The 15,885-nt window shown below is 48.1% G+C and overlaps 1 protein-coding gene across 2 annotated transcripts in view; it reads left to right on the plus strand.

Moving 5' to 3' along the window:
• Positions 1 to 15,885, plus strand: part of LOC147618533 (5'-3' exoribonuclease 3-like) — a 107,677-nt gene that overhangs the window by 54,720 nt on the left and 37,072 nt on the right. For both annotated transcript variants that reach the window (XM_086774990.1, XM_086774991.1), the window contains exon 3: positions 2,650 to 2,726. In XM_086774990.1, the coding sequence (XP_086631116.1) occupies positions 2,650 to 2,726 (77 nt within the window). The remainder of the gene's footprint in view (positions 1 to 2,649; positions 2,727 to 15,885) is intronic.

The raw sequence follows: 15,885 nt of genomic DNA on the forward strand, positions 1-15,885 counted from the left end.
GTCCTCTATAATGACATAGGAGGATCCTGATGGAGGAAAGTAACATAGGGCTATGTATATAACCCTGTCCTGTGAGAGCTGTAAGCTGATCCACATGTATCTAGCCTCTGGATCCTGTGCTACCACTCTCAGTCTCCCCTGTAGCTCCCGTCTGAATAGAATTGCTACTCCCCCCACCCTCTCGAGGTACCCTAGCGTGTGGTCCTCCTGTATGCTGACTCCCACTGGAATCCCTCTACTCGAGGTAGCCCTCTCTCTGGGCTCTGATGTCTCTCTGTCATCAGAAGTATGATGTCTCTCCCCACCATAACATGCTCCAGTCGTCCAAGCTGCACCCATAGTGAACCATTACAGTTCCATACTGCCATGTGTATCTCTGTCAGTGGCCTGGTTTGTGTCCCATAGGCCCCAAACCGCTAATCCATGGGCCGGCCATCAATGATGACCCGACCATCTCGATAGAAGGCCTTCTTGCCTTCTCTCCTCGCGTGTAAGACTCGTGGCATGCAAGCTCTCCTATGCTCTAGCTGCATCCTCGTGAGATCATCATCCAAGAAAATAGGAGCTCCCTCTAAGCTCGTAGTATGACCCTCTTCCTCATGAAGGTGACCCTCTCTGTCTCTCCTGCAAACTGTAGGATGAGGGCTCGCTTGCGTGTTGAGTCTTTCCCGGCTCTCCATGCTTCCTCTTCCCTGTAGCCTAGCTTCATGCATAGAAGCTATCCATCTTTCTCGAGAGTGGAGTTGGGTGTCTCGGCTATACCTGTGACTCGAATGTTGAGGCGGCGGGCATGCCTCATCTTCTCCTCCTCAATGGTGGTGTGAATGATTTGATGTTCTTCCCTTACCTCAACCCATCCTAACTGCTTGGCTTCGAGTTTTACCTCCATGTCCTTTGTGATCTACTTGGAGATCTCTTCTTTGATGGCCGTAAGAGTGTTCTCATTGATCTCCCCTTCTTCCTTCTCGGTGTTCTTGACGGCTACCAGTTCCACTTTCAATGCACTCACCTCCTTCTTGAGTGCTGTGATCTCTTGTTCAAGGCCCGTGACCCGTGCTTCGAGGGCCATGATGTGCCGATGTCATTTGTTCTCCACCTCATTGAGGTTGGAATCGGATGTCTTCTTATTCTCCTTGATTAGTGCCTTCATTGCCGTCTCGAGGGCCTCGAGTTTCTCTTGGAGACTCGGGGCCATTCCTCGAGATTGAGGAGAGAAATGAAATGATATATTAACGTATTCAGAAGGCCAAAATGACCTATGAGACCAAAAAGGTTACAACAATTGGTGGATCTGATACAATGTTTGTGTAAGAAAAGCTAAAAACAACTAAACAACTAACTGAAACTGAAACTGAAACAACTATGAGGAAAAGTACGGTACTAGGAGCTCCTAATGGACATATGGGAGGAAAACTCCAGCAACAAAGGTAAGCATCATACACATCACTATCCAAAGATGTCTCTCATCGGTCGATGGCGGATATCCTCAATGTCCTCCATGGTGAGTACTCTGACTGGACGTCTCCCATGCCGTGCTGCCTTGGGGGCCTGAGCAAGGGTAGGTGGGGAAACAGGGCCACGCCCTAGCGGACAACAGGGCCCAGGAAGAAGGCGGCGGTGAGCAGGGGCGACCCAGGGAGAAGGCGGCGGTGAGCAGGGGCGGCCTAGGGAGAAGGCGGCGGCGACAGTAGCGAACAGAGGAACAGCGAAGGCGGCGGTGAGCAGGGGCAGCCTAGGGAGAAGGCAGCAGCGACAGTAGCGAACAGAGGAGAGGGCGGCGAGAAGGGGCGAGCAGGGGGGGGTTGGCAGGAGGGGGGCTGGCGGGAGAGAGAGAGAGAAAGAAAGAAAGAAAGAAAGCTGTATTAACGTCTAGTAGAGGCCGAGCTCAACCTATGAGACAAATCAATGTACAACTGTCAATGTCTTCTGGATGTCCTGAAAAAAAAAAAGGACAAAATGAACATGAAATAAACTATGAAAGTACTGAGCTAGTGGGGGGTTGTGATGGATGGAGCACTACTGCTAGAGGCTCAATATGCAACCTATATGCGTAGGGTATACAAGAATGCAATCCAGAGCTGTCCAACTCCAACCAGTACCATAATGGGGGTGTAATATGTGATACATAGGCGATGGCGAGGCAAAAATACCTCGGAGCATGATCTCCGGGTGTGAGTGTAAGTGAGCTAGCCGCTCTTGGATATGGTGCTGATGTCGAGCCCGTATCTCTGTGATCTCCCTTTGATGTAGTCTGGGAGTCTGGTAGCCTGGTGCTCTCGATCTCCGTCGGCTCGGAGGTCTGCAGCGCGTTGAAGTGTAACCCCCTCGTGTGTCAGGTTACATATAGTAGTGCCTCATACCTAACCTTATCACACTAGAAGCAACAAGTTTCATGTTAAAACTAATAAACCTTATTTAGTATGGGCACCAAAGGATGAATAGCATTGGGATCCAAAGTATAAATGAGCCCAAGAGAAGTGAGCTATACAACCAATGAGAATTTAGACCTTGTTTGCATTCAAAAAATGCATCTTATAGTCGATTTCTCCATGCCATGGAATTCGTATATAGATATTTTTATGATTTTGCAATGGAAATTGTGTTTTTAAATTCTCATTTTTTAACAAACTATTTGTTATTTTGTTGTAGATGGCGTGGCTCCTCGGGCAAAGATGAACCAACAACGCTCTCGGCGTTTTCGTGCTGCAAAAGATGCTGCGGATGCGGTACGTAGCATAACATATGGGATTGTGATATTTAATGATCTCTCTCTCTCTCTCATTTGGTCTCATAGGTCACTTTGGCCTTTGAAGACGTTAATATAACATTTCATTTCTCTCTCTTGTTTGGCACTTTTGTTTCAACATTATGATCTTCAATTTACACATGGAGCATATGTAGCACTTTTTGGATTCATAGACCCGTTGGATTTTCAGTAGATGTTAATAATACTAGGGGCCTCTTCATCGGCTTCCACCCATCATATACCTCCTCTGTATCTGTCTCGGCCAGCTCTCTTCTCTGTCTCCTCCTGTGGTATAAGTTGGAACCCCAGATGGGGGTACCATACAGCAGTGCAGGATTAACTAAAGTATCAAATAGCCAAAGCTTCGTCCTTGGCTCCTGAAATTGTATCTGTGAGCATTGCCTCTCTAGCGAGCCAAGGGCTGCATATCTCCTCATCAGTCTAGCTTCGGCTGCCTTCCGCATCAAGAACTGAGGTCAAGCAAAAGTGATCCCAAGGTATACATATGAGGTAACATACTCCACAGGCTCTCCACTATATGTAAACTGTACTGTAGATCTACCTATCCGCTCTGGTGTGTTAAAGATCATAACCTTGGTGTTTCCAAGGTTGAGAAATGAAAATGAAATGAAATGATATATTAACGTCCTCAAAAGGCCAAAATGACCTATGAGACCAAAAAGGTTACAACAATTGGTGGATCTGATACAATGTCTGTGTAAGAAAAGCTAAAACAACTAAACAACTAACTGAAACTGAAACAACAACTATAAGGAAAAGTAAGGTACTAGGAGCTCCTAGTACTAGGAGCTCCTAATGGATAACATCTGGGAAGGAAAACTCCAGCAACAAAGGTAAGCATCATATACATCACTACCCAAAGATGTCTCTCATTGGTCGATGGCGGATATCCTCAATGTCCTCCATGGTGAGTACTCTGATTGGACGTCTCCCATGCCGTGCTAGTATGGTCCTGATCCTCTGTTGTAGTCTCCGTCGGTGTTGGGATGGGCCTCTCATCTTGGGACGCCTGGGCCGTCCCAGCTCTATAGCCCGATCAATCAGTGTACCTCTGGTGTGGCTATACTCTGGGCTAGCTCCAATGCCTGCTGGCCTGACTGCTCAATCTCTGGTCGAAAGAAGTCTGTAATCTGCCTCTGTAGGTGTCTCTCCCTCTCTGATCCCCTCCCTCTCAAGAGACTCTCTCTATGTCTACGCAGCTCCAGCAAGTATAATCCGAGGCATCTCTGATCCTGGTATCTCATGACTCCGGAAAGTGGTCCGAAACCCTCTCTGAACATGCAGTGAAAACGGCCTCGTATCTCATAATATACTAGGCAGTGACATATGTAATGTAACTCTGTCTCTGGCTCCATCTGGCACAACTGACAAATCCTGGCCTTAGCTGGTACTCCTCTGAATCTGTCAGTCTCAATCTCTAGCTGGTGTGAGGATGTGCGCATCTGACCAATAGCACACCGTACCCCATGAGAAAGATGAGTATCCATGTAGCTGGGTCTAATCACAAACCCATCCTCCGTGAGCTAGAGAAGATGATCTCTATAGAAAGCCATCTTCGTACCAAGCTCATGTGTCGGGTGTATCCATGTCCTCCTAGTGTCCAGCTGAGTCAAGTCCTGCCTGATAAGTCTGGTAATCTCTGCCCGTGTGAGAGAGAGGGAGGGTGCATCCAGGGAGTACTGAAATGGAGGTAGCCTGTCCATACTAAAGCCATACAGTTGGAACCAAGCTGTCATCTGTGCATACCAACATGATCCGTCTTCCTGTGATGCCAACTGTCGTGAAGACTCCAGGGCTAAGCGAGCATATCTGTCTCTAGGGAGAGCCCAAGTGCTATGTATAAAGGAGACTAATCGAGTGAGTGCCTCTACTACCAATGGGGGGGCAGCCATCTCTGCACGGATAATATAATGTGGTACGGAGGCCTTGGCCCTAATCATCCGGGAAATCATAGAAACCAAGGGCCTCTCCATACATCTCTATCCATCAGTGCTACTAGCTCGGCTGTGGTGATCCACTGAGGGTCCCCATATCTCCACTCCATACAGCATGGATGAAGTGACCAAAGTGTCAAAGAGCCAGAGCTTTGTTCGAGGTTCCTGAAATTGAACCTTCGAACACATCAGCTATGCTTTATGGAGTGCAGATATGGGAACCTTCAATGGGCCATCACAGCGCAGGCGGGTGGAAAGGTATGGAGAGGCCTTTGGTATCTATGATTGCTAGGATTTTATTAGAGCCAAGACCTTGGTACCTCATGAGATTATTCGAGCAGAGCTGGCGGCTGCCCCTCTGGTGATTGAGGCTCTTACGAGATCAGTCTCCTACATACATGGCTTGTGGGATCTCCCCCAAGAGAGATATGCACGCCTCGCCCTTGAGTCCTCCCGACAGGCACATGGTTTTAGCATGGACAGATTGCCTCCCTTCCAGTATTCTCTGGAGGCACCCTCTCTCACTCTCACAAGGACAGAGACTACCAGACTCATCCGTCAGGATTTAGTTCAGCTGGACATTAGGAGGACATGGATACAGCCGACTGAGGAGCTGGGCACGAAGATGGCTTTCTACAGAGAGCATTTTCTTCAGCTCACAGTAGATGGTTTTGTGATCAGACCCAGATACATGGATGTACACTTGTCTCATGCGGTACGATGTGCTATTGGTCAGATTCGCACATCCTCACACCAGCTTGAGATTGAGATTGGCCGATATAGAGGTATACCAGCTAAGGCCAGGATATGTCGAGTATGCCATGGGGAGCCAGAGACAGAGTTGCATTATATATTCCATTGTACTGCATACTATGAGATACGTGGTCGTTTCCACTGTTTATTCAGAGAGGGTTTTGGACCACTTTCCAGAGTCATGGGGTACCAGGACCAGAGGTGTTTGGGATTGTTCTTGCTTGAGCTGCGGAGATATAGAGATAGCCTGCTTAGGCACACAGAGAGCCAGACTCAGAGGCACATTACAGACTTCTTTAGTCCAGCCATCACTGCGCCAGATGGACCACAGCAGTAGCAGGACATGGATACCGCCCACACCAGCGGTACACCGATTGATCGTGCGATTGAGCTTGGGTGGTCAGACACCCACGACTACGGAGGAGGGCATCCCAGCATAGACGGAGGTTGCAGCGGCGGATTCGGATTATTCTTGCGAGACATGCGGGACACCCAGTCAGGGTGCTGACCACAGAGGTATTGAGGAGATCCCGCCAACGTCGTTCGATGCGGCACATATTATGAGATGGAGGCACCTCCATAGTGTACCCCCCCGTCCCACATGATATTGTATCCCCTCACTGTACTCCACTCACCTCCATAGCGTACCCCCCCCCCTCCCCCTCACTATATTCACACCCTATAAGGGTTTCTGTTTACCTTCCAGTTCCAGTTTCATTTTCTAGGTGCCAGTAGTATCATCTTTATTTTTCATTTTCTGGTTTTTTATCCAGACATTGTATCAGATCCACCATGATGTAACTTTTTGGTCTCATAGGTCATTATGGCCTTTTGAAGACGTTAATATAACATTTCATTTCATTTCATTTCTAGTCTCCCCAATGCCGCATAAGCTCTGGTCAATCTGGTCTCCGCTGCTCTCCTCAAGGAAAATAGTGGCCACTAAAAACCACACCAAGGTAAGTATATGCATTTGTATACTCCACTGTCTCCTGACCATATGTAAAGGTGGGTACTGACCTCCTAACCCACTGTGCTGTGGTGTTAAACACCATCACCTTGGTTTTACCAAGGTTAACAGACAATCCACTGTCCTGTGCAAACGTGTGCAATGCATCCAAATGACGTTGCATCCCCTCTAGAGAATCTGAGATCAGCACAATATCCAATGACAATGGAATCCATGTCCCTGCTAGCTGTGCTCCTCTGTCACCCTCCCGCTCTACATAGTCTGAAACCTCATCCACATACATCCCAAATAAGGTGGGAGAAAGGAGGCAGCCCTGTTTCACCCCAATAGTGGAGTGAACCATCTCAGATATACCCTGAGTAGTATGTAGTATGTACCTGCCCCACAACTGTCCTGTATAAAGCCATGATTCCCCAAATCAGCTCTGTGGGCACTCCCATCTCTTGTAGTCTGCGCATCAGTCTGGCTCTGGGTACTGTGTCAAAAGCTTTGCGGAAATCCACAAAGCAACAATAAATCCTCCTGCCATATGATCTGCCCTCCTCAATAATAGCTCTAAGTGTCAAGATATGGTCAAGAGTGGAGAAAGTCAAGATATGGTCAAGAGTGGAGAAACCTCTTCTGAACCCTACCTGCCCTGATGCACGTATGCCCTCTCTCTCTGCCCATCTACTCAACTCCTGCTCAAGAATAGATGCATATAATCTAGCCAATGTGTGACCAATCATGATGGTACGATAATTCCCAGGAAGTATGGGATCCCTTGACTTGAAGATAGGCACAATCGTGGACATATTCCAAGTCTCAGGAAAACCCTCACACATGGCTCGGTTAAACATCATAGCAATAAGCTCTGCAAGCATATCTCTGGCATGAATAAAGTGCTCTGCTACCAAACTATCATGATCATATGCTCTCCCAGTCCTCATTCTGTCAATAGCTTTCCTTACCATCTCAGCAGTAAAGAAAGCACATGTCTCTAGGCATGGCTCCGATGGGTCTGGCAGGGGTGGTTGTCCTGGTGCTGTGTACAGGGATGCTACATACTCACCCCAAATCTCTGTGGAGGTAATGGCTGGTGATGGTGAATGCTCATGGAATAGTCTCCATGCCTCGCCTGAGTCCTGACTCATAAATAACTGATACAAATCCCTCTCTAACTGAGCAAGATAAGCCCTCTTCTTCCGTCGCACTAGGTGCCGGAAGGTAATCCGTGACTGTCTGCGAGTGGTAACACCCATGAGCACCTCTCTCTGTAATCTGATCCTCATCTCTCTGCACTCCTCATCATACCAGCTGTTCTGGGGCATGTTCCCAGATCGTCTCCGTGTAGGTTGACTATGGGGATATGCCTCTGATGCTGCAGCATGAAGCGTCTCTATCAATATCTGAGTGAGCTCATCTAATGGCCGTCCCGGCTCCTCGGCACATAAGCGTCTATATATCTCATCCGTGTACACGGTGTCAGTCTCCCTCGTAAAGGTATAACGAGTGTGTGTGGAGACTTGTCCCAATGGAGCGGTGCTGAACTGAAATGTGAGTGAAGGACAAGATAGCATGATCCACTGCTATTCCAAGCGGCCTAGTGCCTACCATAAAATCCTGAAAAGAGGGAATGAGACTGGGCTGAGCCATAACATAGTCCACTGTACTAGCACAATGCCGATGTGGAAAGCTAGTGAAACCGCCCGCTGTCGGGAATCTCTGTAGGCCATTCAGGATGGCGAATCCATGTGCAGTCCCCATGTCTATCAAATACCGTCCATACACTATATGTTCCTCATCCTGTGAGAGTCTAGATATGCCCATATCCCTAACATCAAGCTCCCTCAACATCTCCTCTGAGGTATCATAAAATACTGTCTGGTTATGAGCGGTCCTGGCATTGAAGTCCCCCAGGAGAATGATGTCACCATCCCTGGAGAACTCCCAAATGTCATCATCCAAAATAGAAAAGGGTGACTGCCTGCTAGGTGATGCATACACTGATGTACTAGGAGCAAAATAGCATATAGCAATGTAGAGATATCTGCCCATCTCTGCCCTCAGTCTAACCCACATGTACCTAGCTTGCTCATCTCTGCGGACTATATGTATCAGTGGCTGTAGCTCCTCTCTAAACAATACTGCCACTCCTCCTAAGCCCCATCCTCCATGCTCTGAACGAGTCTCCTGTCTACAAGCTCTCCCATCGGTATCCACTAACATGTGGCATGGACTGTCCAGGAGCCTAATGCGTCTCACAGTAGAAGATGATGTCCCTCCCAGTGAAACTATCCTCAAAAGCCCCTACATCAAGGCGTAGAGATCCATTACAATTCCAAGTAGCAACTTTGAGTGTAGTCCCATAGGTCTCGCGCCTCTCCATAATCACCACTCTGCCATCTCTATAGAAGGCCACTTTCCCTTTCTCTCGGGCTGCCCTTATCTCGGGCATAACTTCTTTCATGTGGGCAAGTTGTGAGAGTGTGAGGTCATCTCCAGGAAATATTCCCGTCTTCTTGAGTATAGGACGTCTCTTCAAGAAGTCCTTCGCTTCCATGGAGGGGAAACGAATGATAAGTGCTCTCTCCTTAGAAGATTCGCCACTACCTTCTCTCTTCTTTCCCACTCTCCATGCCTTTGTGTGCGTGGCTTCAATGCCCATCATAGATAAGAGCTCCTCGGTTTCCCCTTCTGCATCATCACGGTCTTTTAGACCGGACACTCGTACATGTAAGAACAAAGCTATATCACTTGAGAGAGAGAGAAAGAAAGAAAGATATATTAAGCGTCTACTAAAGACCCAATGGGCCTATGAGACCAAAGTGAGACAATAATGTCCATGGCATATCTCATCATGGAATGGAAAATAAAATAGAAAGAAAACATAAACATAGCTATCTCAGTGGGGTGATACAAAACTGTCCATGGAAACTCATCATGGAATACTAAGAACATAGAAACATGAGAGTAACATCAGCTCCGAGTAGATGGTATACCACTCTCCAAAATATCAAGCATGGGGCTGATGAGTATGGCCAAGAGGTCTCCCTCAGCTATGTCACGTGGAAAGGTAGCTCGATGGCAGTGGAGCATGCCCTAGATCTGGAGCTGATGAGGTGATTGTGGCCGACAGGGGGGGTCGGGGGCATCGGGCACGTTGGAGTGTGGAGGCTCGGTCCGAGGTAACTCTTCTCAGAGGAGTAGGTCCGGAGCAGCTCGTGGAGGGTCCACAAGATCCACTATATCAATGTCCTCCACCTCTTGGGTCCGGAAGAAACTAGTGATGGTTGGTTGGCGAGGGAGGGGGCGGGGTGGCTAGGGCCGAAGCTCTCTCAAGAAGGTGTCCCTGTGTCTACAGAGCTCAAGCAGGAAGAGGCCTAGGCAACGCTAGTCCTGAAAGTCAATCATCTTGGAGAGTGGACCAAAATCCCTCACGAAATAGACAGTGAAACCTCCCGCGGATCTCATAGTATACTGGGCAGCGGCATATGTTATGCTCCTCCGTCTCAACCTCTGTGTGGCATAATCAGTAGATCCTCTCCTCTCTGGTCTCCGTATGAGCTTCCCAGATCTGAAGAAAAGAAAGAAAGAAAAGATATATTAACGTCTACGGAAGGCCATATTGGCCTATGAGACAAATCTGTATACAACAAGTCCATGTCCTGAGTATCATGGAAAGAAAAACTAAAATGAAAAGCTAATCCTAGTCATATGCAGCTCACTATGTAGTCACTGTCTAGCATGCTATAGATGCACAATCATGATAAGTGGTATACTACTAATTGCACCCAGTGGAGATGGTGTAGTACATCATACATGGGGCATGAGGTGAGGAGAATTCTCATATCTGTTGTGCCCTAGTGTAGCCTCTGGACTCTCTCCTTCGTAGCTTTGCGATATCGTGCATGGATCTGGGCAGATTGGGCCTGATGGAGTAGTGGTGGTCTGCATCCGAGTAGTCGCGGTCTCCTGGCAACGCCGATCTCTGAGGCTCTCTGTAGTGTGAGGCCTCGTCGGGAGGTAAATAGAAACGAACCACCGCTATCTCACTGGGGTGATACAAAACTATCCATGGAAATTTCATTATGGAATACCAGGAACATGGAACATGAGAGGAGCATCAACTCCCAAGAGATGGTATTCCACTCTCCAAAATATCAAGCATGGGGCTAATGAATATGGCGGAGAGGTCGCCCTCATCCAGGAAACGTGGAAAGGTAGCTCAATGGTGGTGGTGGAGCATGTCCTGGATCTGGAGCTGATGAAGGGATCGTGGCCAACGTCTAGGGGGCCGGGGTCGTTGGGCACGTTGGAATGTGGTGGCCCGGTCCAAGGTAACTCCTCTCAGGTGAGGTGGGTCCTTGGGATTCATTGTATGGGTGTCCTCCTCTTGGGTCCGGAAGAAGCTGGTGATGGTTGGCTTGTGAGGGTGGGTTCGGGGTGGTTGGGGCTGAAGCTCTCTCAAGAAAGTGTCCTTGTGTTTGCAAAGCGTGAGCAGGCAGAGCCCTAGGCAACGTTGATCCGGAAGTCAATGACCCTAGAGAGTGGACCAAATCTCCCAGGGAACAGATAGTGAAACCTCCCACGGATCTCATAGTATAGTGGGTAGTGACATATGTAATGCTCCTCGTCTCCACCTCTGTGTGGCATAATCAGCAAATCCTCTCCTCCATGGGTCTTCGTATAAGCTCCCCGGCTCTAAAGACGTGCTCAGCTCTACCTATCTCCACTCTGAGGCAGTGGGATAAAACCCCTATCTGGCCAATCGAAATCTGCATGGCATGGGACACATGAACTCTTAGGTAGCTTGGCTACTGGACGAGTGCATCCTTAGTGAGCATGAGGCAATGATCTCTTTAGAAGTGCATCTTCGTTGGGAGCTCTGAAGGTGTGATCCATGTGCAGTGGGTGTAGAGGTTGAGAAGATCTAACCGGATAACCTGGTTGGTGTCCTCATGAGCGAGCTGGAGAAAAGGAGAGTGCAAACTGTACTGAAGGGGTGGGAGGCGGTCCATGCGGAGCCCATAGACTGAGAACCAAGTGGAAACTAAGGCATACCATACTCCATGGTAGCCCTCGAGTGCTAGTTGTCTCGAGGACTTGAGGGCAAGCCTCAGGTAGTACCTGTGGGGATCCATGTGACCGATGCGATGGAGGTATGTGACTGTTTGGAAGAGTGCATCCACTACCATTGGGGCTGCAGCAAACTTTTCCTGGATAATCTGGTGTGGGACTGATGATTTGTTGCGGATCATACAGGAGAACATCATGAACTTGGGCCGCTTGACTTGTTGCCAATCCTTATCGGATAAATCTGGCCCCCAGAAGGCTGCTCCATACAACAAAGCTAGTGTGACGAGGGTGTCAAACAACCACAACCCTTTGTCTTGGGCTGCTGGCTGGAAGCACTACCGCTCAAGTAAGCTTAAGGCTGCATATCCTTATGTCACTTTGGCGTGTGCTGCGGGAAGCATGGTGAAGCGTGGGCCACTGAAAGTGACACCAAGGTAGACATAGGATGAGACAATCTCCACAAGAGCCCCTCTGTATGTGAAGCTCAATTTGGATGTGAAGGGGCGGGAGGTATTGAAGACCATTACCTTGGTTTTACCAAGGTTAATAGAGAGGTCCCACTGAGGACGATGTCACTTGCATAAAGTAGTAGGGGGATCAATATGCATGTCAATGTGAGACCAGCCTTGGCTAATCTGTCAATGAAGCTCAAGATCTCATCACACCTCCGCGAGGCTATCATGGAGATAAGCCCACAAAACATAGTGCAGGTGGTCACTGACAATGGTAGCAACTGTGTCTCTGGGACGGATGCTGGAGGATGAGTTCCTGCAGATTGTATAGACTCCATGTGCATCCCATAGCCTAGACTTGCTCATTGAAGATCTTGCCAAGATTAGGTGGATTGCTGACATCTTTGACACTGTCCATAGCTTGGTGAAGTTTGTTACCAAGAGGCCCAAGGTCTTGGCAATGTTTCGTGCCAATAGTGACCTTGAGCTTCTGAAGCCCTCACAAACCAGGTTTGCATATATGTTCATTGTGGTTGAGAGGGTAGTGAGAGTCCAATAGGGACTCATGCGCACAATGGTCACTCGAGAGTGGACGAGCTTGGAGGACGATGAGCACCCGAAGGCAGTTGCTTTTGCATGCAGAGTGATAGAAGAAGATTGGTGGAAGGAGGCAGAGGCTTTATTGAGCGCACTTCAACCAATCTATAGTGTTCTTCGCATCATTGATATGGAGGGCTGCACTCTTGGACTCTTGTACGAGTTCATGGATCGGATTGGAGAGACTCTTAACCGATGCACTCTCTTGACAGATGAGAGGTACTGAACTTCCAACTAGTTGTAACTTGTATCGTAGCCTGTAGGAGTGAGCTAATAGCTTTGATCATTCATGGCTAATTTTCAGGGTTGAGGACATTCGACGGGTTTAGAATGACCAGTGGGATTGGTTCCATAGACCAATCCACGTGGTTGCCCACATATTGCACCCTCTCTGGCATAGTGAGGCGCAGTATATTAATGAAGAGTTTGAAGATGGATGGCAAGATTACATTCAGAAATGGACAAGAGGAGACGTGGAGCTCATGAGACGCTTGGAGGATGAGCAGCTAGTGTATCTTAATGCCAACCACGCATTTAGTAGACAGACTGCATGCATGCGAGAGACACAGCTTCAGTCAGTCTCATGGTGGGAGAAGTATGGGATCAGTAGCCCTCACTTGGTGAGTACAACTCTAAAAGACAAGTCTACTATTTACATAATACATTGATCAATGATGATTATACTTAGTACACTGTACTCACAAAGTTTCTCTATTCTAATGGCAAAAACACCTTGCCATTCGAGTCCTCTCACAAGATTGCGGTTTGGGTCCTACTGAAGCCTAAGAGGAACTAGAGCACATGGTCCCTCTTCCATACAAGAAGAGGAACAGGTTGTCTACTGCTTAATTGGAGCGGTTGGTGTATTACCATTGCAATCTCCACCTAATTGAGCAGTTGGGCAATCCGATAGAGCCTCGCCAGGTCAATGTCGATAAAATCGACATTGAGAAGATGAAAGATATCCCAGAGATTCCTCATGAGGAGCGCGACATATATGCCATGTTGTATGAGGAGTTGATGGCACTTGCTCATGGCACACGAGCATCTACAGCTGCATTATCAAGAGGTGCTAGTACCAGTGCAACAGCTAAGGCAGCATCATCCTCTTCTGATAGTGATGTTGAGTCTACCAAGGAGACTACTGATGAGGACATCGAGGATGTTGAGGATTGAGTGCCCAAACTCTAGATTGAGGACTCTAGTCTTTGGGGCAATCAAGCTCCTCTAGTTTATTGTTTGTCATGCATGATTGCATCTATCAGGCTTCAGCATGCTTTACTTTGTGTATTTCAAACTTCAGTTTACTTTTTTTGTATCAGCTCAGGATTCAATCTTTTTGTGATCACTTTGAGTGCCATTATTGATGATGAAATCCAGATCTTGATTCTTGATGTTGCCAGTTTATTTATTTATACCAGTTTATTTATTTATGCCAATTGGTCAGTGACTCAGTTGGGTGCCCACTGTAACTCGATCACCCAGATTCTTTAGTTTTAGCTTGTAAACATGTTTTAATGTGTAAATGATGCATGGTTAATATTGTTCTGTAGGGAAGGCAGCATATTTTTAACATATTATAAACTTGTACATAAATTTTGGGGCTTGTACCCCCCCTTTTTGTATGAAACGTTTTTGAAACTTCTGGGAAATGAATGAAACGTTTCGGAAACGTTCATAAAACACGTTTCATGAAACGCTTGGCAACTATGGTCGTGCTCTTGCTTAAGACGGGAGCATGTTGCTCGGCATTCGTCATCATACCAACAGTTCTAGGGCATGGAACTGCAAGGTGGCTTGGCGGTAGACCGCCACGTGGAGATGAAAGAAGTGGTGGCAAATGTGTGGAGTATGGTGGTGAGTTGTGATGTGAGGGCGGGTAGGGGAACAGAAGGTTCCACATCGTGGAGTTGGCATTAAGTGTGGTCGGAGTAAACAGGGTCAAGCTCGTGATCAAAATGGACGTGGGTGTAATGTGAGATGGGGGGTGGTGGGGGAGAGACGGGTGACGTGCAAGTAAGAGTGAAAGAGAGGTAGGTATGGTCAGCCTCAAAGGGGGGTGGCAGGATGGAGAATTCGGGGAGAAGGTTTGCCAAAGCCGGAGATCCCATCAAGTAGTCCACGGTGCTGGTACCTCTTGAGTAAGGGAAGGAGGTGAGGGTGTCGGAGGAGGGCCAAAGGGACATCCCGTTTGATAACAAGACCATGTGCAGCTCCCAGCTCTAAGAAATGTCTCCCATACATTGTGGCCTCTAGGCCTCCTCACAGTCCAGCGATGATCTCTGCAACCTTGTGTCATTGATGTCTAGCTCCTGTAGTTTGATAGGGTTGTCCAGATCGAGTAGTGGGATCTCCTAACTTCCCATCCTAGCGTTGAAGTCCCCGAGCAAGAGGACTTCCCCCACCTGTGAGAACTCCATAATATCCCCATATAATGGTAAGTACGGTGACCGGCCATGTTGTGCGGCGTAAGGGGAGTGGTTCGGTGCAAAATAAGTTATAACACGCAGCAATGTGGATGACTTTGTCACCGCTAAGCTGTCACCGCACCCAAAGGTACTGTCCATCCTTGTCCTTATGGACGATGTTGAGAATCTGTCAAAGATGGGGTCTAAAAAGGACACCTACCGCTTCTTCTGAGCCACGTACCCCTCTTGATGTGTGGGTCTCGCTTCGGGAAGCTCACTCACTCATACCCAGCTATGTATGGTAAATCCCTCTTAGGGCTCTGATGAGTCTCCGTATAGAAAATGGCATCCTTGCCTATGAGAATCTCACTCAAACTGCCTGGATTCGACCTCAGGGTGCTATTGGAGTTCCATGCTGCTAACCTCAAGTGTTTGGTCTCATAGACCGGGCGTTCCGATTTGGGATGGCGCTTAGTGATAATGACCCTGCCATCTCTGTAGACAGCCCACTTGCTTGCTGTATGGGCCTCATGGACTGTCACCATCGCCTCATGCTGGTATGCCACCTGTGCTGGGGTGAGATCATCCCCCATGTACATCTGTGTGCCCTCGAGGGCAGCCCGTCTGTCTAAGAAAGCTTGTGCATCAGGGAATCTAATGATGAGGTGCTGCTCTCGTGTCATATCCTTCCCTGCCCTCCGTGTATCTACAAAGGGGCCCACCATTGTCTAGTTGAGCCCACAAATTAAGCAGTTGAGCCCATAATAAGATGGAGGCTAACCAATCACCTAGCAGGTTAGCACACGATATCCCACAGTTGACCAATGTAGCCACCCTGTGCATGGCTGGTATGAGCTGATATCGATGCAAATGTGTCGGCGTGGGTCTATGAGATTAACGTCTTCAAAAGAGCCAAAGGGTCTATGAGACCAAAAAGGTAGAACAA

This window comes from Cibotium barometz, chromosome 35, assembly GCF_041138505.1.
Source record: "Cibotium barometz isolate CiBa-2024 chromosome 35, ASM4113850v1, whole genome shotgun sequence".
Lineage (NCBI taxonomy): Eukaryota > Viridiplantae > Streptophyta > Polypodiopsida > Cyatheales > Cibotiaceae > Cibotium > Cibotium barometz.